At 35.0% G+C, this 26,302-nt stretch overlaps 1 protein-coding gene and 1 pseudogene across 1 annotated transcript; one reads left to right on the top strand and one right to left on the bottom strand.

The window, feature by feature from the left end:
- The first annotated feature begins 1,415 nt into the window (after positions 1–1,415).
- Positions 1,416–2,228, top strand: LOC132628521 (uncharacterized; annotated as a pseudogene).
- Positions 2,229–17,524: 15,296 nt separating this feature from the next.
- Positions 17,525–25,926, bottom strand: LOC132628520 (uncharacterized). Its single transcript, XM_060344300.1, has 6 exons — positions 25,900–25,926; positions 19,832–19,905; positions 19,522–19,621; positions 18,579–18,673; positions 17,668–17,991; positions 17,525–17,561 (listed from the first exon to the last, which is right to left on the bottom strand). Exons 1-6 carry the CDS (start codon positions 25,924–25,926, stop codon positions 17,525–17,527), a joined length of 657 nt encoding a protein of 218 aa, XP_060200283.1.
- Positions 25,927–26,302: the final 376 nt, after the last annotated feature.

The raw sequence follows: 26,302 nt of genomic DNA, 5'->3' as shown, positions 1-26,302 counted from the left end.
CTACCTCAGACTTGGACGAATTTAAGACCTCTTATGAACTTCACTATTTGGTTTCACTTCACAACGACTATCTTTCACCCAAATTCATCCCGAAGGGATTCATATAGTTAAAATATGACATTGATACTCTTTCTACTCATTCACACTTAACCCGTATTTACGAAATGTTACAAGTAGAAAAGGGGGAAAACATACCTTAGATAAAAAGAACCGCCTTCAACAAGTACTTCCTTCAACTTATAACAACCCTCAACATGGCAATAACGCAATAGAAGCACTTTCCTCTAGTCTCACAAGACTTTTGATGTTGGATTTGGGTAGTTTAACTTTGGATTTACGCTTGAACTATGGGAGGACACTTAGAGAGAGTTTAGGAGGTGTTAGGAATGTGGTCTAGTCGAAAAATGGACTAAAACAAGCCTAGCACCGCTTAAATAGAAAGTTAGAAAATTCCACCGCCTCAAGTGGGTCCCAAAGGGAGCTGCCTGTGGAGTCTCACGTAAATGAGAATATCTCTTTACTTTGACATCGTATCGCCGAACGATTTAACACATTGCAAACTAGACTCGTAGACCTTCAATTTGGTGGGTGGATGAGCCCGCAACTCCAAGTATATTGGTAGAAAAACTCAGTGACATTAGACCCAAATTTCAGTAAACTTATGAACGTAAATTGCGATAACCTTTGCCGACTTTTGTTTTACAACTCACTTGACTTCAAAACTTAACGTATGACGATATATGATTCAAATACCTTATAACATTACCTTCTTAGCGTGTTAAGCACTCCTAGGCTTACCCCAAAAGTATGGGTTATAACATTTTGAACTAGCTAACTTTTGACGAAACTTATTTTCGTTGATTCTTTTAACTTCTAAACCGTTCAACATGTGCTATAAAACACTACGTCAACTCACTTATGATGCACTCCAACGTACAAAAGTATGGGATGTAGCATTCTCACTTTACTTTCCAAATGACTTGAAAAATTAGGGGTGATTCGCCTACCGATGTGACAGTGTAGGTTCCATTATGGCCCGTGAATTGGGTCATGACAATATACAAGTATATCACTTTTATCCGTTCTCTATGCTTATTGTCAAAAAGGATTTCCAAAGACTGCTGTGCTTATTGTCAAAAAGGATTTCCAAAGACTGCTGAGAAAAATAAAGACCCAACAAGAACGCAACGATCAAATCTGTAAAGACGGAGGAGGAGGTGGAGGAGGAAGAGGAGGAGGAGGAGGAGGTGGTGGAGGAAGATGAGGAGGAGGAGGAGGAGGAGGAGGAGGAGGAGGAAGAAGAAGAAGAAGAAGAAGAAAAAGGCGGTGGCATCAGTAAAAATTTCAATAAAGAAGAAGAAGAAGTGGTGAAGGGAGAGGAGGAAGAAGAAGAAGAAGAAGAAGAAGAAGAAGAAGAAGAAGAAGAAGAAGAAGAAGAAGAAGAAGAAGAAGAAGAAGAAGAAGAAGAAGAAGAGGAAGAAGAAGAAGAAGAGGAAGAAGAAGAAGAAGAAGAAGAAGAAGAAGAAGAGGAAGATGAGGAAGACGAGGAAGAGGAAGATGAGGAAGAAGAGGAAGAGAATGAGGAGGAGGAAGAAGAGGAAGAGAATGAGGAGGAAGAGGAAGATGAGGAGGAAGAAGAGGAAGAGGAAGAAGAAGAGGAAGAGGAAGAGGAAGAGGAGGAGGAAGAGGAGGATGAATAAGAGAAAGAAGAGGAGGAGGAAGAAAAGGAACAAGAAGAGGAAGAGGAAGAGGAGGAAGAAGAAGAGGAAGAAAAAGAGGGGGAAGAGGAGGAGGAGGGAGAGGAAGAAGAGGAAGCGGAAGAAGAGGAAGAGGAAAAGGAGGAAGAAGAGAAGGAGGGGGAGGAAGAAGAAGAGGATGAGGAAGAGGAAGAAAGAAACATTTTCAATAATGATTTCCAAAAAGTCACTTAAAAATTTAAAACGAAAGAAGAGGAGGAGGAATAAGAGGAAGATGAGGAGGAGGAAGAAGAGGAACAAGAAGAGGAAGAGGAAGAAGAAGAGGGAGAGGAGGAGGGAGAGGAAGAAAAGGAAGAGGAAGAAGAGGAAGAAAAGGAAGAAGAAGAAGAGGAAGAAGAAGAGGAGGAGAAAGAAGAAGAGGAAGAGGAAGAGGAAAAGGAAGGAGAAGAGAAGGAGGGAGAGGAAGAAGAAGAGGATGAGGTAGAGGAAGAAAGAAAAAATTTCAATAATGATTTCCAAAAAGTCACTTAAAAATTTAAAACGAAATACAACACATGCAGATGTAGTGACCAAATTTTTAAAGAAGAAGAAGAGGAAAAATGTAACGACCCGTTTGGTCGTTATAGTTTTTTTGGCGTTTTCTCCTATTCCCAAGCATTGGTTTGCTCGTTTTTGACCCGAGGGGACCGCTAATATGCTTCTCGGGCTGCCTAGACCGAATTTGGGCAACTTTGGTGAAAATATAGGCTTAAAGTGAAAAATAGTTGACCCAAAGTTGACTTTTGGGCAAACGAACCTTTTCTGGAATTTTGTCAATTTTGAGAGGTCCGGATGGTAATTTAGAACCTATATGGGTATTTGGTTCAGTTCCCAATGCATTCGGATGCATTTCGGGACATCGAATGAGAATTAGGCGTCGGGGATTGACTCAGTCAACGAGGCCTCCGTTAGGAATTTCGAGACTGCGAGCGCATTCGCAGCGTAATTTTGTGTGGGTCTGTGCGTTTGGTTTGTGAGTAGATGACCTCGAAATAACCTGGAATTTCGATTGAGGACTTAGAAAAGGGGAGGAAACCTGGTGTCTGGTGATCGCAAGGGCAGCTCCAGAATCGCGCCAACGGCACCACCATGGCGGTGTGATGACCGCTGGGGCGACCATGTGTTAGGTGGGTCTAACCACCATGGCGGTCCCCCAGCCACCGAGGCGGCGCTGCTGCAGCGGCATCTGTACCGCTGTGGCGGTGACGGGCAGTGGTATTTCATTAAATGTGTCTTAAATAAGTCTTAGAACCTTATTATTTCATATATTGGAGGTTAGATAAACTGTTCTTGGAGATAAATTGAAGAAACTCCTGGAGGTAAACCTTGCCTAATCCCTTACTCTCCCTTAATCACAATCATTTTAGATTCATCCCTTTCCTTTAACATTCCATTAGATATGGAATTTGGAAGAAGGTTTTGGGAGACTTTTACTTAGATTCATATATGATAAATTAATGATGTTGATGCTAAAGTTTGATGAATCTAAGCTTAGTAATCATGTATCTTCCACTTTAACATCGAATTTCAGATTTGGAGACTTAGGGTTTATACCCAATTTTGGGGGTTTTACTTGAAATTAGATTTGGGCCAATTCTTGAGTTAAATCAACAATTAGTTATTGGGTTATGATCACCTAGTACTTAATTTGGTATTTTGCCCGCGAATTTCCCGTTTTGCCCTTGTGGGCCGGTTTCTCCAATTTCTAGGGTTAAAATGGACCTAGTTGGCATCATAGCAATCATAGTGTCATTCTTCATGATTTCTAATATAGAATTTGATTATGCTTAGACTACTTTGGTTCTGAGCTTCAGAGGAAGGGCCAAGAAAAAGAGTGACTTGTTGGTGTTGCGGTTCGGCAGTCCAGGTAGGTTATGGTTTACTTTTAGTGACACTTCGTATAGTGAATCACATATTTAGATAATAATGTCAGAGACAACATGTAAATCTTTGGGTATGAAGTTGGGATGGATATTGCCTTAGGTTGGGCCCTAATGTGTGCTGGGACTAGCCACCCCGTTATGTGTGATTGGTTGTTAACTATGTTGGCTTGACGCCATATGTAGTTGGTAGATACCAAATTCTTGTGTCGTTTTGATTGGAATAGAATTGATATATCGTTTTTTGTATTTGTGCTCAATATATGATAGCGTATCCACCGTTGGTACTTGAGTTATAGATATATGTTGGCGTACCCACCGTTGGTACTTGAGTTATAGATATATGTTGGCGTACCCACTGTTGGTACTTGACTTGATATATGTTAGCATAACCATTGCTGATTGTGATGTGATGCGTTGTTGGCATACCTTGTTGTGGTACTTGTGATATTAAACCTGATTGTTGATTGTTGACATATGCATTGCACGCATTCTCTCATATTCATGCATGGCCGATACCTAGTGATGATCCGGTATCTTTGACTGAGCGAAACTGATATTTAATAAACTCTTTTACTTAAGATATTGTGAAAAGGCCGATGTCCGAAGATTCACTCCAGATCAGATGGTAAGTCTAACTCGTAGGCGACCTCGCCTATTTTTCGAACAATCTGATAAGGCCCAATATACAGCGGACTGAGCTTTCCTTTTCTGCCGAATCTCATTATACCTTTCATAGGTGACACTTTTAGAAATACCCAGTCACCAATCTGGAACTCTAACGGTCGACGTCGTTTATCTGCATATGATTTATGTCGACTCTGGGCTGCTAACAACCGCTCCCGAATGAGTTTCACCTTATCGACTGCTTGCTGAATCATATCTGGACCAACCAATTTTGTTTCACCCACATCGAACCAACCAATCAGAGATCTGTATTTTCTGCCATATAAGGCTTCATAAGGCGCCATCTGAATGCTGGAATGATAACTATTATTATAAGAAAATTCAATAAGCGGCAAATGATCATCCCAACTACCTCTGAAATCAATAACACAGGCCCGTAGCATATCTTCCAGCGTCTGAATAGGACGCTCGGCCTGTCCGTCAGACTGAGGATGGAATGTTGTACTAATACTCACCTGAGTCCCTAACCCGTCCTGAAACGACCTCCAGAAGTTAGCCGTAAACTGGGCACCCCTGTCGGTTATAATAGATATAGGAACTCCGTGAAGTCTTACTATCTCTTTAATATATAAACGGGCATAATCCTCAGCCGAATAAGTGGTCCTGACCGGAAGAAAATGGGCTGACTTTGTCAGCCTATCAACAATAACCCATATATAATCATACTTCCGAGAAGTGCGCGGAAAACCTGTAATGAAATCCATATTAATTATTTCCCATTTCCAAGCTGGAATTTCCATTTCCTGTAACAATCCACCGGGCTTCTGATGCTCAATTTTAACCTGTTGGCAATTTGGGCACTGAGCAACGAACTCTGCAATATCTCTTTTCATATCATCCCACCAATATAAAAATTTAAGATCATGGTACATTTTTGTTGATCCGGGATGAACAGAATACCGAGCATAATGTGCCTCTCCCATAATCTGTCGCCGCAGCCCTGCAACGTCAGGTACACATATCCGGCCTCCATATAATAATACCCCGTCAGGTGAAATTTCAAATGGGTCTTTTCCTTATCAAGGGACGCATCTCTGTACTGTACCAGAATAGGATCCTCGAACTGACGTCGTTTTACTTCTTCCATAATAGACGATTCAACAACTTCTCGAACAGAAACCCCAATATTTCCAGAATCGGCCTCTGGTGTTCTTCTACTTAAAATTCTTGATAAGAAATTATTACCTATTCTAGTATCTGAAAAACTTACTCTTGGTCTTTCTTGCCATTCTGATCCTCCTTCTTTTCTTGATCTAATTGGAAGAAGGTCCATTATTGTGCTTTTCTAGTTATTTTGACTTTTTCGTTTTGAGGTGTTATTTCTACCTTTTTTAATTGGTCTATTAATTCTTCAACTCCTTTATTTTTAGAGGTCTCTTTATTTTTCTCTTTTTGTTGTTCACTTAACAACCGAACACACTCACTTATTAATTCTAGCCTTGGTACTATTATTTCTATTTTCTTTATTATTTCTAATATTAATGAAATTATAGTAATATTTTGTTGTAGTGTTATTTGATCCGATTTAGCGTTAGGTATATAATCTTTATAGTCTGTTGGTAAAGGTATAGACTTTTCTATTAATTTTGAGGCTTCTTCTTGAGCTAAGGTTGGTCTACTCATGAAAGATTGATTTCTTTTAGTTCTTCTACTGTCTTTTTCAATTCTTTGATATCACTAGTTAGAACTTCTACCTATTGCGTTATTTTAGAGACTATCTGGGTTGTCTTTAGTTCTATCTCTTTTGATTTTCTGTAATTACTCTAACTAACTTTTCTATTTCCGTCTTTGTAGGTAATTTTTCTAGATTAAATTTGTTACCTAGAGTCTGGACTTTCTTTTCTAATTCTAATTCTTGAGTTTTTAAGTAATCGAGATTTTGTTCTAATTTTTCGAAAGTTTTCTTTTACTTAGTCTGGGATGCTTCTACCACCTCTAATATTCTAGTAATGTCTTTATTATTTTCTGGTATTTTTTCACTAAACTTTATGACTAAATCTATTAATGTGTTTAACTGTTTGTCTTCACTATATAATATATGATCTCCATTACTGAAATTACACTTTATAATACTATGATCTTTTAATGCTCTATATTTCTTTTCTGGGTATATTCTTAAGTCTAAGTATTCTTGATTTTTTAATGTATCTATTTTTCTAGCTTTATTTATTACCCTAACAGAATCTTTATTTTACAAACTTTCTTCTGGTACTCTATACTAGTTGTAACTCTTTCTATATCTTCTCTTATACCTTGTAATTCTCACGTTATAGCAGAGATTTTCTCTTCGTTAATCTGACTTTGTAAGAGTCTATTGTTTATTAGTGATGATAATGTTTCTGAATTTATTATTTCTAAATATGAACTTAAGGCTTTTTCTACTTGTCTATATTCTCTTCTTTTTTCTATATCTCTATATAAATACCAATGATTGATGGCTATTTGTCTAACAAAGGGTAGTGTTCTCATACAATTAATATGGTGTAAATCGCTTTTAGTTCTTTGCGGTCTTTCTAGATTTTATATATCCTAATAACTTATATTTTAATCCTGATATTATATCTATTAGTTCTTGTAATCTTAACTAGTTTTCTTTGGTACTACTTAATTTAATATATTCTGGGTATAGGTTATTTAATTCTTGTTTGACTTCTAAATAATGATCTTGCATCTATTAACCTAAAGGCATAAAGTTTACTTTTTGTTCTAGCTGTCTAATATAATCTTCAGTTCTAAATATTGCGTCGTTGGTAAAATGGATTTCCCAAATGAGATTATTTCGAAAACTTAATATTGTTGTATTATTATTCAGTTTTTCTCTATAAGTTGTGTCTAAATAGTTAATGTGTTCGATAAGGAACTTTCTTGAGCTTCTAGGGTTTACTAGTCTTTTTTGAGTAATGTAGATCATGCGATAGTGAAAACTTATATGTTTAGCAAAATGGTGTTGTCTCATTAACTCTGGGCTAATAGTAGGTACAGGTGCTTCCTTTCTTCTTCTAGCAGATAAAGGTCTTCTCATATAGTCTTAGATGAGTCTTAGGTTCCAAAAATCTTCTCGCTCTGATACCAAACTTAAGAGGGGGTAGTAAATTTTTCAAAAAGTTCTTTCAACAAGAAAAGTTCAAAGGACAAAGCAGGAAATTAATGTTGTTTTCAAATAAATTTTTAACAATCCTACTCGGTACTTCCTCACTCCTATATTTCTTCTTATCATGTAGTTATATTTATTAATTTTCTTTCTATCTCCCAAATTTTTTGTTTTTTTTATGAACAGTAAAAAATGAACAGTAACTTTTTATTTTTAATTTTTTTTATCTTAATCTGAACTTTGTCCAGTCACGAATCTTTTTATACTGCTCATCTCCTTCTCTTAACCTTTGTTCTTAATAACAGTCTTCTTTAACCACACCTCGGTAACCACGGCCAACATCGTCCTTTATCATTTGGACATTAAAACGGCCTCTTTAAAACCTAGGAATTTACAGGTTAATCCATCGAGGTTATTAAGAAGTTAAGAGAATAACCATATACTAAGAATAACAAATTCATGATGATAAGGAAGTAATTACTTAAACATAATAATCACAAAATAATTTACATAATAGGGAGATTAGTACAGAAAATATAGTAAATAAACTTACATGGTTTGAAGAAGGAGAGAGGTTTCCCTTTCGGGGAACCCCAAAAAACTACTTCACACTAGGGGGTAGTTATTAAAAACTTAATACTAATTTACAATAGGAGTTTATATTACACAGGTTTTTGACTGGGCAAGGGATTAGAGTATTTGATGAAAGAGAAGGGGAATATGGAAGTTTTCTAGAGAGAGGTGGTTGGTGCTCTTATTGGTGATGATTTTGCTTCTCCACAAATGCTGCTATTTATAGGTGTCTGGCGGACTTTAACTCCGGATTTCAAAATGCTGAAGAATCTTTTGAGTTCAGCTGGGTGCTCTTTTGGCCCCATCATCACGTGAACTTTTTCAAAAGAAAACTTTATTTACTTGTCTGTTAACTGCCATTTACTGTGGCTGCTTTATTTAAAGTTACTTTTAATAAAGCTCTTTTTTTTTGCAAATGTCTTCTAGCCGTTGCTTTTGTTCAACGAATCTTTCATCCTTTTGTCTTATCATAACTATTTCCTCCACTACTCTTGTCTGATTATTTCCTTTACGCGCCCACACACAAACACACACACACACACACACACACACACACATATATATATATATATATATATATATATATATATATATATATATATATATATATATATATATATATATATATATATATGTCTAAATTATGCATTGCAATAGAATCAAAACTCATTCCTGAATCGTCGTCGTTTGGGTCTTGTGAATCTTGAAATGCACTATTCTAGAAATTTACCATATCTCCTTCTTCTGAACTATGGACTGGAGACATCCTTGGACTTGGAGATAATTCTGGACTAGGGTTCTTGATTATATGCTTGTCTTGTTCTGCCTTTGTTTGGAAAAATCTTTCCAAAGTCTCTTTAACTATACTTTCTATGTTGTCATTTTTTTTCTTTTTTGCAAGTATGCTTTTCTGGGTAGAAGTAGCTCCTTGCGTCAGTGTCTTTGGTAGTCTTCATCTTATCTGGAGAGATGGACATCCCTCATCTTCACTTTTTGGCAAAGTGACAGCCATCAACGGATTTGATGAGTCTTTATCGGCTACCGTTTGAACCGGACTAGCTGTATCTTTATCCGATACAGTGGATCTATTTGCATTCATTGGGGAATGCACACCCATCTCATCCATTTTTGTCTAAGATGGAGAACTCTGGGATTGTACTAATTCGAACTTAACTGCTTGTAGTCTTTGTTCCAACAGTCTTGCTTGTTCCAAGAGTTTCATTTTTTCTTGGATGAGTGTCTCTTTCTGCTGGTTAAGTCTTCTACCGGTCTCAGTCATAGTAGAGCAGTGATCGCAAAAAATCACCTTGTCTGTGTCTTTTTGTATATTGTACTGAGGGGTTCTATCTGGATTTTTTCTGAGAGCTGGTGAAATATAATAGTTTGGACCCAATACTCCTCTAGCATAGTCTAATGCCTCAGTGAAATCATTAAAGCCTTTAAAAAGAGGTTTTCTTATATCTTTAATAGAATCTGAAACTTCTATCCAGTTCTGGAAAATACCATTAATTCTACCATGAATTACAACATAAAATTTAAATTTCTTATCTATATTTTTGTCTGTAAAATACTGACAAAGTGGATAGAACTAAAGACAACCCAGATAGTCTCTAAAATAACGCAACAGGTAGAAGTTCTAACTAGTGATATCAAAGAATTAAAAAAGACAGTAGAAGAACTAAAAGAAATCACTCTTTCATGAGTAGACCAACCTTAGCTCAAGAAGAAGCCTCAAAATTAATAGAAAAGTTTATACCTTTACCAACAGACTATAAATATTATATACCTAACGCTAAATCAAATCAAATAACACTACAACAAAATATTACTATAATTTCATTAATATTATAAATAATAAAGAAAATAGAAATAATAGTACCAAGGTTAGAATTAATAAGTGAGCGCGTTCGGTTGTTAAGTGAACAACAACAAGAGAAAAATAAAGAGACCTCTAAAAATAAAGAAGTTGAAGAATTAATAGACCAATTAAAAGAGGTAGAAATAACACCTCAAAACGAAAAAGTCAAAATAACTAAAAAAACACAAAAATGGACCTTCTTCCAATTAGATCAAGAAAAGAATATCTCCAGTCCATAGTTCAGGAGAAGGAGATATGGTAAATTTCTAGAATAGTGCATTTCAAGATTCACAAGACCCAAACGACGACGATTCGGGAATGAGTTTTGATTCTATTGTACTGCATAATTTAGACACATAAAAGAAAGTGAAGATGAGGGATAAAAGCGGATAGTATATTTGGAGACTATAAAAGATTTGTCCTAGTATCTTCTGTGTTAAAGTGTTTTTGACCATTTGATCCCGTTTTTTAATACAATGGCCCTGCTATTTTTCCTACATCTTTTATAAAACTTCTAGCATAATTTACTATTCCTAAGAATTTTTGTAATTCTTTAACATTATCTAGTTTATCTGGCATTTCTAAGGCCTTTTTAGCTATATGAGGTTGCAATTTTACTTTGCCATCTCCTAGCACTACTCCTAAAACGTTTATATAGTTTTTACATAATTTCATCTTTTTCTTGCTAATTATTATTCCATTTTCTACGAATAATCTAAATACTGTCTGTAGGTGTCCTAAATGTTCTTTCATGTCTTTACTAAATACTAATATATCATCTACATATACTAGGACAAATCTTTTATAGTCTCCAAATATACTATCCATTTTTCTTTGAAAAATTGGTGGAGCTGTCTTTAATCCGATTGACATTACTAACCATTCGAATGTCCTTCAGGACAGGTAAAAGCAGTCCATTCTATACTTTCTTCATGCATTCGTACCTACCAATATCCTGATTTACAATCAAATTTACTAAAGATCTTTTTACTTTGTATTCTATTTATTAGTTCTGTTTTGTCTGGTAATTTATATCCATCTGTTCTGGTGTTATCATTAAGTCTTTTGTAATTTATTACCATTCTAGCTTTTCCTCTTACTATTTCACTATGATTTCTTACCATAAATGTGGCAGATCTATGTTTAGAAGTACATCTTCTTATTACTCCTAAATTTAATAATTCTTTTATTTGTACTTTAAAGTCTTTCACATCTTGGTTAGTTGCTTCTATTGAGGTTGTTTTAATTATATATTCTGGATTTATTATGTCTAATTCACATACAATTTTATTATTTTTTCAATGTTTTAAAGGTTTTTATCCTATAATTTCTATCTCATCTTGTATTCTTATTATATTATCTAAATCGTTTTGGTTTTTTATTACTCCTATCCTTTCTATCCCTGTTTTAAAATTATATAATTCTGTTTCTATGTCTATTAAAGTATAATTTTTTCCTATTAGATTATCGTCGTCTAGTATTTCTTCTTCTTCTAGAATCAAATTCTTTATTTCTCTTTTGCTTTTACAACCTGTATTGTTGTCTTGAAAATCCTTACAACAACTCTCTTCTTTATTTTGCAGGTTTATTTGGTCTGGAGTAGAGATCTTCTTATGTCTGATTCTCGTTTCAGTTTTATGAGCTTGTACTGGAGTATGAGTAATATTTTTTAGAAAGATTACTCCATCTCTTGTAGTCATGCAACTTCCATTGTTATGTAACATAAAGTCTAACCCAATGACAAAGTCTATATTTATATTCAAGTCTCTTACCCATATTTTATCCATTTTATAACTAGGTTTATAAAATTCTGAACAAGTGTTGATAAAGCTAATGTATGCCTTATGAACATAATGTTTATATGTATTATGAGTTCCATCCATTTGCATGGCTGCAACTGGTTTGTCTAGAACTTTTATTAAATTTGGTGGAACTATTCGTTTATTTATTATACATTTAGTACATCCCGAATCTACTAATGCTAATGTCTCTATTTTATAGTCATCTATTTTAATTCTTGCAAGTATATTTATCGTTCCTAATTTTTTATCTTCATTACATACTAGGGCTCAATGGTCTTCTATACTCATTAGTTCAGCTGTTGAATCTTCCGGTATTGTTCTTAGTGGTTGTATATTAGATAAATGTATTTTTTCATCTTCGCTATCTGCTTCTTTTTCTTTTCCTTTTTTCTAATTTATATAACTTGGTTTCTAATTCGTTCATTCTAGTTTCTAATGTCATTATTCTTATACTAATAGTAGGGTCTTCTATTTTTTTACGTCTTCCTTCTTTGTGTATATTTGTCTTAAATTCTTTTTCTATACACATGATACATCCTTCTATAAAACAATTTTTGCATTTTGCTCTTTTATCTCTACTAGGAAACCATTTACAAGAGAAACATGCATTACTATCTAAACCTTTATTTCTTTCGAAGTCGTGACTACAGTCTTCTGATATATTTGCTAAATTATCCATTTGAATTAGTTCTAGATCTAGTTTTTCTAATCCTATCTCATTAACTAATTCTTCTGCTTCTGAGTCTGATGAGTCTGTTTTAATTTGAATAACAATTAGCAAGAAAAAGATGGAATTATGTAAAAACCATATAAACTTTTTAGGAGTAGTGCTAGGAGATGGCAAAGTAAAATTGCAACCTCATATAGCTAAAAAGGCCTTAGAAATGCCAGATAAACTAGATAATGTTAAAGAATTACAAAAATTCTTAGGAATAGTAAATTATGCTAGAAGTTTTATAAAAGACTTAGGAAAAATAGCAGGGCCATTGTATTCAAAAACGGGATTAAATGGTCAAAAACACTTTAACACAGAAGATATCAGATTAGTACAAAAAATTAAAGAAAAAAAATATTTCAGACTTAAATATGCCCCTAGAAATAGACTATTTAATTATAGAAACAGATGGAAGCTTCGAGGGATGGGGAGCAGTATTAAAGGCAAAACTAAATAAATATAGCAATAAAAGTGAAGAAAAGATATGTGCTTATCAAAGTGGTAAGTACCGAGAAAAAGGACATATGAGTAGTATAGACGCCGAAATTTTAGCTGTAATATATGGCTTAAATAGTTTTAGACTATATATTCTAAATAAACAAGAAATATTGGTAAGAACAGACTGTGAAGCGATAGTAAAATTATATCAAAAAATTAATGATAAAAGTAGTAGTAGACAAAGATGGTTAAACTTTATGGATATATTTCAATTTATAATTTAACATTCGAACATATAAAAGGAAAAGATAATAACCTAGCAGACCAATTAAGTAGGTTAAAAATCACATCTAACTGATTTTCTATTTGAACAGCATGAGACCATCAAGTTCTCAAACAATAGACAAGGGAAAAGGCATAGCCTCAACCCGAGACAATTATAGACAAAAGGTACTAGGTAATCTTCATTTTAGACCTACATATGCATTACACAAAAACGCCTTAGAAAAAATACATTTTGGAACCAATAATTTAGTATTTTTTCCGCCATCTAATTTAACTTTTAAAGTATTACCAGAATATGTAATAGACAAACAACAAACATGTTTAGTAGACAATTTATGGATATCACATAACAAAAAAGACTCTAGTCATTTCGTAGCCACTCTAAATGCACTTTGTCAGTATTATGCAGACAAAAATCTAGATAAGAAATTTAAATTTTATGTTGTAATCCATGGTAGAACTAATGGTATTTTCCAGACCTAGATAGAAGTTTTAGATTCTATTAAAGATATAAGAAAACCTCTTTTTAAAGGCTTTAATGATTTCACTGAGGCATTAGACTATGCTAGAGGAGTGTTGGGTCCAAACTATTATATTTCTCCAGCACTCAGACAAAATCCAGATAGAACCCCTCAGTACAATATACAAAAAGACACAGACAAGGTGATTTTTTGCGATCACTGCTCTACTATGACTGAGACCGGTAGAAGACTTAACCAGCAGAAAGAGACACTCATCCAAGAAAAAATGAAAATCTTGGAACAAGCAAGACTGTTGGAACAAAGACTACAAGCAGTTAAGTTCGAATTAGTACAATCCCATAGTTCTCCATCTCAGAAAAAAAATGGATGAGACGGGTGTGCATTCCCCAATGAATGCAAATAGATCCACTGTATCGGATAAAGATACAGCTAGTCCGGTTCAAATGGTAGCCGGTAAAGACTCATCAAATCCGTTGATAGCTGTCACTTTGCCAAAAAGTGAAGATGAGGGATGTCCATCTCTCCAGACAAGACGAAGACTACCAAAGACACTGACGCAAGGAGCTACTTCTACCAAGAAAAGAATACTTGCAAAAAAGAAAAAAAATGACAACATAGAAAGTATAGTTAAAGAGACTTTGGAAAGATTTTTTCCAAACAAAGGCCGAACAAGACAAGCATATAATCAAGAACCCTAGTCCAGAATTATCTCCAAGTCCAAGGATGTCTCCAGTCCATAGTTCAGAAGAAGGAGATATGGTAAATTTTCAGAATAGTGCATTTCAAGATTCACAAGACCCAAACGACGACGATTCGGGAATGAGTTTTGATTCTATTGCACTGCATAATTTAGACACATAAATATATATATATATATATATATATATAGATAGATAGATAGATAGATAGATAGATAGATAGATAGATAGATAGATAGATATATAGATCTCTCTCTCTCTCTCTCTCTATATATATATATATATATACACACACACACACACACACACACACATATATATATATGTGTGTGTGTGTGTGTGTGTAAGGGAAATAACCAGACAAGAGTAGTGGAGGAAATAGTTATGATAAGACAAACGGCTGAAAGATTCGTTGAACAAAAGCAACGACTAGAAGAGATTTGCAGAAAAAGAGAGCTTTATTAAAAGTAACTTTAAATAAAGCAGCCACAGTAAATGGACAGATCAGCTAACAGACAAGTAAATAAAGTTTTCTTTTGAAAAGGTTCATGTGATGATGGGGCCCAAAATAGCACCCAGCTGAATTCAAAAGATTCTTCAGCATTTTGAAATTTGGAGTTAAAGTCCGCTAGACGCCTATAAATAGCAGCATTTGTGGAGAAGCAAAATCATCACCAACAAGAGCACCAACCACTTCTCTCTAGAAAACTTCCATATTCCCCTTCTCTTTCATCAAATACTCCAATCCCTTGCCCAGTCAAAAACTTGTGTAATATAAACTCCTATTGTAAATTAGTATTATGTTTTTAATAACTACCCCCTAGTGTAAAGTAGTTTTTTGAGGTTCCCCGAAAGGGAAACCTCTCTCCTTCTTCAAACCATGTAAGTTTATTTACTATGTTTTCTGTACTAATCTCCCTATTATGTAAATTATTTTGTGATTATTATGTTTAAGTAATTACTTCCTTATCATCATGAATTTGTTATTCTTAGTATATGGTTATTCCCTTAACTTCTTAATAACCTCGATGGATTAACCTGTAATTCCTAGGTTTTAAAGAGGCCGTTTTAATGTCCAAATGATAAAGGACGATGTTGGCCGTGATTACCGGGTGTGGTTAAAGAAGATTGTTATTAAGAACAAAGGTTAAGAGAAAGAGATGAACAGTATAACAAGATTCGTGACTGGACAAAGTCCAGATTAAGATAAAAAAAAATTAAAAATAAAAAGTTAATGTTTATTTTTTAATGTTCATAAAAAAAAATGAAAAATTTGGGAGATAGACAGAAAATTAATAAATATAACTACATGATAAGAAGAAATATAGGAGTGAGGAAGTACCGAGTAGGATTGTTAAAAATTTATTTGAAAACAACATTAATTTCCTGCTTTGTCCTTTGAACTTTTCTTATTGAAAGAACTTTTTGAAAAATTTACTACCCCCTCTTAAGTTTGGTATCATTAAAGATATAAGAAAACCTCTTTTTAAAGGCTTTAATGATTTCACTGAGGCATTAGACTATGCTAGAGGAGTGTTGAGTCCAAACTATTATATTTCTCCAGCACTCAGACAAAATCCAGATAGAACCCCTCAGTACAATATACAAAAAGACACAGACAAGGTGATTTTTTGCGATCACTGCTCTACTATGACTGAGACCGTCAGAAGACTTAACCAGCAGAAAGAGATACACATCCAAGAAAAAATGAAACTCTTGGAACAAGCAAGACTGTTGGAACAAAGACTACAAGCAGTTAAGTTCGAATTAGTACAATCCCATAGTTCTCCATCTCAGACAAAAATGGATGAGACGAGTGTGCATTCCCCAATGAATGCAAATAGATCCACTGTATCGGATAAAGATACAGCTAGTCCGGTTCAAACGTTAGCCGGTAAAAACTCATCAAATCCGTTGATGGCTGTCACTTTGCCAAAAAGTGAAGATGAGGGATGTCCATCTCTCCAGACAAGACGAAGACTACTAAAGACACTGACGCAAGGAGCTACTTCTACCAAGAAAAGCATACTTGCAAAAATGAAAAAAAAAAAATGACAACATAGAAAGTATAGTTAAAGAGACTTTGGAAAGTTTTTTCCAAACAAAGGCAGAACAAGACAAGCATATAATCAAGAACCCTAGTCCAGAATTATCTCCAAATCCAAGGATGTATCCAGTCCATAGTTCAGAAGAAGGAGATATGGTAAATTTCCATAATAGTGCATTTCAAGATCCACAAGACCCAAATGACGACGATTCGGGAATGAGTTTTGATTCTATTGCACTGCATAATTTAAACACATAAAAAAATGTCTAATTTACATACAATTTTATTATTTTTCCAATGTTTTAAAGGTTTTTCTCCTATAATTTCTATCTCATCTAGTATTCTTATTATATTATCTAAATAGTTTTGGTTTTTTATTACTCCTATCCTTTCTATCCCTATTTTAAAATTATATAATTCTGTTTCTATGTCTATTAAAGTATAATTTTGTCCTATTAGATTATCGTCGTCTAGTATTTTTTTTTTCTAGAATTAAATTCTTTATTTCTCTTTTGCTTTTACAGCATGTATTGTTGTCTTGACAATCCTTACAACAATTCTCTTCTTTCTTTTGCAGGTTTATTTGGTCTGGAGTAGAGATCTTCTTACGTCTGATTCGAGTTTCAGTTTTATGAGCTTGTACTGGAGTATGAGTAATATTTTTTAGAAAGATTAGTCCATCTCTTGTAATCATGATATATATATATATATATATATATATATATATATATATATATAAGATTAATATCTTACCAACAAATATCGATAAGAAACATGAAACAAAGTTAAATAGAAGTGAGAGACTAAAATTACCGAGGGAACAATCACAGACTGTAAAATTACTGTCATGCTTAATCAAACTAGTCCATGAGATGAGTAGGCGAGAAAAAGGATACAACAAAGAAAATCAAACCAATAAATACCCGTGATCATATAGATAGATACATACGCCAAAACCTAATAATTGAATACAATGTGCGCATATTTTTCCTCTCCACCACATAGGTTGTGTCCGATCTCATCCTGCAAGAAATCATTCTTAGAATATTTCAAGTATTGGTGGAACATTACCTACGGTAGAAACTCTATCAAACTGATAGCATAAAGAAAGCAAACGTACGCCGACAACTCCTTCTCTCGTGAGCATATATTTCTCACCCAACATGTCTTTAAACTATTCATTTGAATCCATATGGATAATAGAGCATCTAAGGGACCCTGGTACTTTTATATTATCGTTGTTCCAATCGAAGACATAAGACTCTAGCTCTGTTTAAGAAGCAAATAAAGGTAAAAGTCAACAAATGCATGTCTCAGCTATAAAAGAGGATAATGAGTAAGAAGGTATAGCAAGAAAAAAAAAGTAGCCAAATACCTGATAGACATATTTTGGTGATCCGAGAACACAAAAAACGGCAGAGCAAAACTTATTCGTGAAAGTGTAAGAATCAGACGATGTAGCTCACCTACTGGTTTCTGAATTGGTAATTTTCTTCGCAATCCATCGATGCCAGCAATAATTATAGAAGCAAGACCCAGGTGTGGGTTTGTAGATCCATCAAGTGTTTTAATTTCAAAATTGGTTACTACACCATCTGGAGCTCCAGGAGGGCAACAAGCTCTTACAGTTAACTCTTTGCATTCTACCCCCCAACAAATGAATGATGAATTCCGTGACTTAGACATTAACCGCTCGCAACTGTACATCTTGCAGTCTTAATAAGAATAGAATTAAAATAAGAGACTTTAATCTTTAATAAAATAGGTGTGTCAGTAGATCCCGGAATGAAATGTAGCGAATTGATGCTTAACCAAATATATGAAAATAACATATTTTACCTCACCTCAAAGGATATAGAAGTTCGTTTGAAATTAATTTCATGGGAACAGAAAAGACATGAATATATACAATGTGCTTAGATAAACCAAATATTGAGGAATAAAAAACCGTTCACAATTTAAAACATAGGGTTAAAAGATAAAACTACTAAATTTTCATAAAGAATTCTTTAATCACTAGAAGTTTATTCATAACTAACTAGTCTCCAGCTTGTAGTTGCAATTAGTTAAATCTATGCCATTGTTCAATAAAGAAGATGGTGCTCATTTGGAAGAATTAACAGTACTCCGGAGAAAGCATAAACTAGTGAAACAACCGAGGCAGTACATTAAGAGTTATAAATAATATCTTTACCTATTAGAGATAGGCATCGTAAATACACATATGGAACGAAGATGATCTAACACCCCAGCATGAATGGTTCTCCGATTATGGACATCCCATACCTATTCGGTTCACCAGATGCAATAAAAACATTTTCTCCATTCTTAGACAAACTGATGTGTACATGCGATCCAGACCCAACATGTCGTAATAATACCTACAAAACAAGGCCAGACGATAAAGTTGTTACATCTGTATGATCTTTGCTAAGTTTTACTTCTGTTATATGTTCCACGTCTTCCAAATTGATGAGGAACAATTAGTTTTATGTGCTGGAAGGTTGAAATATGTGTTACAAATAAATTCAGAATGAAATGGAAGTGTTTAAGAGTCAAATGGGAACTTTGGAAAAAGAAAAGATGGAAGATAATACAAGGGGTTAGGGATTATGGCTAGTGAACATGGCCTAAAATTAAAAATATTATAGTCAATGATTTCTGGAGTGAAATTATAGTCAGAAACCCTAGTTTCCAATGGTTTAAGGATTTTGTTTTTTTGTACATTCCAAAAAATAGTTTTATTCATTTTACTGAAGGATGTCTACAGGAAGACCATGTCGGCGTTGTGCTGACCATGTTGGAGTTGTGCTTGCTTGCACACACAACACGTAATAGCATAAGTGTATCTTCTACTTGCGAAAAGTCTCGAGTGTGATGTTCATGCTTGGCAAGTAGAACATGTTAGAATAGTTAGTGTTTGAAAGAAATATTTGAGAGAAGCAAATATGTCCTTCATTGAGAAGGAAACATTTTTAAACACTTCTTGCCTTATTTGGTTTCAATAATTTGAGGAAAGATTTAGAGGAAGATAAAAAGTTTGGCTATATTATTAAATAGTCAAAGATGGGCATTTGGGTTTTCAACCATCTTTTTAAAGGCCTTTTTTTTAAAAAAAAAAAATGCTTTTATTTTATAAGACAGGAAAATGCGCGGGAAAATATTGTGCTACCTACTTTGGTATAAAACTTGTTAGTAGCCCATGTTTCCTTGCAACTCCTTTGATTACTTCATGTGTAATTGTTAGGTTATTTGCTGCTCTACCAGTTTCAGTGTATCCCAAGACAATTTCAAACTGACCATTGCTATCTTCTGAATGTAGCTGCATACTAGGAGGACACATCAAATAAAGCAGTACAGACTATAGACGATGAAGTATACGAGGTATTTTTGAAGAAAAAAAGTATATTAGCTATATTCAAGTTATCATTAATCTAGTAAAAAAGAAAAATATGTAGAGGTGGACCAATTTTTAACGGAAAGCATACTTTAATGTATTTCGGTTAACAAAGCACATTCTTGATGCTTTCTAAAATGACCAGGAAAAGTTAGATTTTCCTTGTGAAACTAACGGTGCAGAAAAACCAGGATGCATAGCACGTGAATTTTTAATCTGAAACAGAAAAGAAAAGGAAAAAAGAACACTGTCATCCCTATCAGACTCACTAATTTTGATTCTGGAAAACAGGGCTTCCAAAATTAGGCCTACCACAATCAGTGTCTTCTTCTTCAAATTAGGCCTTTTTATGAAGTGTTCTCATTCTCCATTTCCAGTAAAATTCTTCAGATAAGTCTGATTCTCCATCTTTGTTATTGAACTAGACCGAATCTATCTCATAAGATTGGCCACATTTTCTGCAACCAACTGGTTTTGTAATCATATGTTAACATTGATTGAGAAGATGAAAAAAAAAAGATTAGAAAAGTTGAGCATGGAATTGAAGGAAAAGTAGCATGCTTCGTGAAACTTGGGAGAATCAAAGGTATTGTGTTTCATGGGTCGAAGCTTTGTGTATAAGTAGGTCACATGTTATGCGGTTCACCGTTACTCTGTTGACTGAAAGTTAATTTTGGACCAAACTTATTATTCCTTTGTTTCAATTTATGTGAACCCTTTATTATTTGGAGAGTCTACGAGATGGTTCTTTGATCACGTTTCCTTACATTTTTTCTAAATTATTTGAATTATAAATTATCATGACTTATAGTACTTTTAATGTAGTTCCTAAATATATAAATTTTATGTTTACAAACTTGAAAGTCTACGCCATAATTTAAGGTCAAAGTTATAAAGTTTGACACTCGTACTGCGAAAAGGTTCACACAAATTCAAACGGAGGGAGTAATTTTTATTATTCATTATGGATGTTGCAATGATTCTGTAGTACAAGAACAAGAGTGTTATTTAAAATTGCACCAACTATAGGGGTAAAAAGCTACTAAACCACATTATGAATGCTTTAGAGCTTGTGGTTGACGTGAGGCTGAGGAAGAGTCTGTCTATCTCTGAGAACCAATTAGGATTCACACCAGAGTGATTGACTACATAAGACATTCATCTTGTAAGGAGATTGTTGGAGCAGTGCAGGCATAGAAAGACCGACTTACACATGGTGTTCATCGACCTTGAAAGGGCATATGATAAAGTACTTAGGGAAGTCCTATGGAAATGTTTAGAGTCTAGAGGTGTAAATGTAGCTTACATTTGGGTAATGAAGGACATGTATGAGGGAGCCGGATAAGAAGAGTAGAAGGTGACTTTGAACACTTTTTAGTCATGATGGGGTTGCACTAGGGATCAACCCTTAGTCCATTTTTGTTTTCCTCAGTGATGGATGAATTGGTGCGACATATTCAAGGGGAGGTGCGGTGGTATTTTCACATGACATAGTATTGATCGACGAGACGCGCTGTGGAGTTAACGATAGTATGGATGTTTGCAAATAGACCCTAGTATCTAAAGGTCTTAGGTTTAGTAAGATTAAACCAGAGAACATAGCGTGTAAGTTTAGTGACGTAACGCTTGAAACAAAGGTAGAGGTGAATATCGATGCACAATTCATACCTAAGAAAGGAAGTTTCAAGTATCTTGGGTCTATAATCCAAGGAAGCATGAAGATTGACGATGATGTTGCACATCGTGTTGGAGGGGGTTGGGTGAAATGGAGGCTCGCATCTGTGGTGCCATGTGATAAGAATGTGTCACTGAGGCTTGAAGGTAAATTCCACAAAGTGGGAGTTAGACCTACTTTATTGTATGGGAGGGCAGAGTGCTGGCCAGTCAAGAATGCTCACGTATAGAAGATAAAGGTAGCAGAGATGAGGATGCTCAGATGGATGCGTGGGCACACTAAGAGAGATGAGTTTAAGAAACAAGTTATATTGGAAAAGGTGGGAGTGGTCTCCATTGTAGAAAATATGAGAGAAGTGATGCTGAGATGGCTTGGGCATATGAATAGGGAAGTACAGATGCACTAGTAAGGAGGTGTGATTGTTTCGCTATAACAAGTTTTAGGAAAGGTAGAGGTAGGCCAAAGAAGAACTAGAGGGAGGTGGTTAGAATGACAGAGCACAACTTCAGCTTACTGAGGACATGACCCTAGATAGGAAGGTATGAAGGTCTAGGATTATGGTAGAAGTGTAACATGCAGCTGACTGTTGCTATATTTTTATTTGGAAGAGGTATGGGGCTAGTCTCCTCTATTTATCTTCTACATATTTAGTAGTATTAGTTAGTATTTACGAAGTATATTATTCTTCATTTTCTTTGTTCATCTTACTATTATGCTGTCGTTATTTGCTTTTTTATCCTACTTTGATTTCACGCCTTTGAGTCGAGGTTCTATCGAAAACAACCTATCTATGGTGGCTGCAAGTTAAAAAACTAGTCATTTCTAAATAAACTTAAATGCTTTAAAGCTATAAATTATAATGTTAAGTTATAACTAAATTATGCTAATACCCTAAACCCCCGCAACATAAAACTACTATGCCTACCATACCTCAAAAACCTGTTACATATTTGCATGGAGAGACTAGGGTTTTGTGGGATGAAGAAGAGATAGAGCAGATGATTTTACGTGAAAATCTAAAATATGCTATCGTTGGAAAGTTTTCCTACAGTTGGCCTGATATTAAAGAACTTAGAAAACTTATTCCAAAGCAATGTGAATTGAAAGGAGAATGTCCTATTAGTTTATTGAGGAATATATATGTTTTACTTCGTACATGTCACACCCCGATCTTACTAGGGTGTGATGGGCACCCGATCCCATACTTGGAGCCGAGCGAACCCGCTGACTCGTATTACATATATAAACTCTAGAATCAATTCAGAATAAAATACATAGTAAGATCTCAATATTTTTTTTTCTTTTTATAAGTAAAGTCTATCATCATATGGGACCCGTGACGTGAAACATAATAACATATCGACGGGCGAAGCCGTCTACAAAGCTGACACTCTATACCCACGACTCTGTCTGCAAAGTCTCTAACATAGAACAAAACATCATAGTATAGCACGCTGATTCGGCTACACTCCAGGGCCAAGTGGAGCTCGCCAACTTCGCTGGAACATCTTCTATAATGGCTTCAGCTCATCTGGGTGTACCTGCGCGGCATGAAACGCAGCCCCCGAAGAAAAGGGGTCAGTACGAGCAATGTACTGAGTATGTAAGGCATGAACGACAATACCAGGAGAGGTACCAGTGGAGATAATCACAAAAGAATCATATGGCATCTCGTATGGAACATATCATGTCATATCATATCGTGTCATATCATATCATGTCATATCGTATCATATCGTGTCATATCATAGCATATCATGTCGTATCATATCATATCATGTTATATCATATCATATCGTATCCTGTCGTATCATATCATATCATGTCATATCATATTATATCGTATCCTGTCGTATCATATCATATCATATCATAGGGAGTCATATAGCGTATCATAGGCTGATTGAGATACCTGTACAAATGAATGCCACTTAGGGCGGAAACCATGCATGCTTATCGGGTCATATCATATCATAGCACCGAACAAGTCGGCTCGCTCACATTGCGCCGAAATATGTCGGCTCGCCCATATATCCCGCGTCCGGGCATCCTGCGTCCGGGATGATAATGCTAGCTGACCAGGTGGCGATGAAACATGTGTCCCTTCCCCATATCCCCATATACATGTATCCCTTCCCCCCTCCCATATACATATATAGCATGCATGAGAGCCCAAGGAAAGTCATGTGTCTATCGGAGTGACGTAAGGTCGGTAACCTCCGCTTGTATTATGGAATCATCATGGTCGTCATGTCACGCCTTGAAGGAATAATTATAAGGCGAGACTATCAATGAAGAACATTATCTCGGGAAAACATAAAACAGGATCATAACATATTACTTCATATACTTTAAAACCTTCAAAGTAGTCATTATCCAAAAGTAGCTTAACATTTCATATCGTCGTATTCATGGTAAGAACATATCCTTGGCATATTCGTCATAGACACTTTCTCATGTCTGGCTTCATTATTGTCATCATAACTTCGTAGACGTTGTTTTAGTTATAAAAACTTTCAAAATCGTAAAACTTGGATTTTGGAGAAAAATATATATTTTGGAAAACATTTATAACTTTTGGAAAGGAAATCATGTTTTGAATTCATAACTTCTAGCTTTTGAAAACAAGGACGTTATGGGGAACATTTATAAGACTACATCATAGGATTCATGCCATAGAAAGAAAGGGCTTAGCCTTAACATACCTGCGTCGCGCCTTACTAGCTACGCTTATTCGTCCAACTTGTTAATCTACATTCAAGAGAGTTCACACATTCATTAGATCTTTTGTCATATACTTGCCTTAACCTTTCAAGCATATTCATTTATATTCTGCCGGAATTTCGGCAGCATTTCCCCTATAAATACACCACCCCCGAGATTCTAACTCGGCCAAATTTAGCAACAACAATCCGAGAATGGAACTCGGCCAAACCAACAACGATACCAACAATTTTTGTAGCCACATTTCAATATTCATTTCAATCCGATTCAATTCAATTCAATTCAATTCAATTCGATTCACATAATCTTTCAACGACTTAATCAACATATTACTTTACCCAAAACCTTCCAATTCAACAACAACCATGCATATCTTCATCATTCATGTATGCTAACCTCGACAACAACCTTCATTCTTCATCGCATAATCCGTAACGACGACTACTAGAATGTCAAATGACATCAATTTACATTAACTTACCAAAACGTCTATTATTTGACCATAACCACTTCTTACATATTTTCGCGCATTTTCATCCATCCCTTTACATTTCAACAATAACCATACCTTTCACCCATTAACAACATCATTTTCATAAGAGTCTATGTTAAAGTCATATTAATTTTCAAAACAGCCCGCAACCATTACAACTTCAACATACGTCATTAAACCTTCATTCTTTACCATAAATTTTACAACAACCACAAGGAAAGTACTAAATAAAGTTTGTTCATCTCTTCTACACAAATGGCCACTATTCGGCCACTACACCAAGCACACACACAACTTCATAAGTTTCATCCATTTCAATCGTCACATAATTCATAACAACAACAACAACAACTAGAACACTAAGTAAAATCAACTCTTTCCTTGTCATACCAAATCAGCCCATAAACACAATAGCTTCAACACAACACTTTATGACCCTTCTCCATAACTATTTTCGTTTTTAAAGCTTGCTAGACCTTAAAATAAACTCAACACAAGATATGGGATGAATAAAATACCTTATACTTGAAGAAACTCAACCACATAAATTTTCTTCAACGCCACACTTGAGTAGAAGGAAGAACAATCACCTTTCACGGACTAGTTTGGCGAAATCTTGTTAAATTCTTGATTTTTCAAACTATAATATTTGGGAGAAATTTTGAGAGGCTTCTAGGACTTTTGGAATACTAATCTTGCTGAAAAAATGGGATTTATGGGGTATTTATAGCACCCCTAAGTCGGTTTCACCGACCTCCCCACGTGGGACCCGCGGTTCTCTTTATTATTTTTTTGGCAGTTTAAGGTATCTCTCTTAAAATGGCCATAACTTATGATTCCGACACCGTGTGAGGGTCCACAACCTACCGTTGGAAAGCTAATTCAATTATCTACAACTTTTATTTCTAGGGGTTTTCCCAAATTCCAAACGTATAATGCCGTTTTTGCCCCTCCAAGTCAGGTCATCCGGAAACGTTTTCTTAAATCGTCCTTTTGGAGGGCTTACACTCATTTTTGGCTTATGGGTCCTTCTTAGGACTTGCTCAACTTCACATGTACTACTCATATATCTCTTTATATGTCTTTTATAAAGTCCCGATGAGTGGGACCCACCTTGGCTTATGGTTACGAGGGCTATCATCGAGTGATCACGTTAACCGATTTACTTCCTACGCTCTCCAAATGCCATGTATATACATTCTCATACTCAAATAATATAATCTTTATCTCTGATCCTTGTGTGAAATTCCCGTTTTGCCCCTGTTCTTCCGCATTATTTCAATGAACCATTTTGCGAATTCCTCTTTTTACCCTTAACCTTTCTCACTATTTCCATACTACCCATGTTCGTAAATATTATTCACAACAGCTTATATATTAGAATAAATTTTGAAAATGGTCATTCCCTTAACTTCGTCACGACTACCTTGAAATATCCGAACGTATAAAATACGGGATATAATAGTACAACTTAGGTAGAAGATTATGTTAACCTATTGTCGAAGCCAGCATTCTATATTAATCACATGAACTGGTGGTATCCTATGCGAACATTGAAGTGGGATCCATGGTTTGATCCTGATGAAGAAACTAGAATAGCAATTGCGTGGATTTCTTTTCCTTATCTGCCACCAAACTATTATTTTAAGGAAGCAGTTTTTTCATTGGCTTTAGTAGTAGGTAAGCCATTACAAGTTGACATGGCCACAAAAAATCAAACC

Source organism: Lycium barbarum, chromosome 2 (assembly GCF_019175385.1).
Source record: "Lycium barbarum isolate Lr01 chromosome 2, ASM1917538v2, whole genome shotgun sequence".
Taxonomy (NCBI): Eukaryota; Viridiplantae; Streptophyta; class Magnoliopsida; order Solanales; family Solanaceae; genus Lycium; species Lycium barbarum.
Note: the sequence above shows the minus strand (reverse complement) of the source record. Positions and strands in the feature narration are given on the sequence as shown.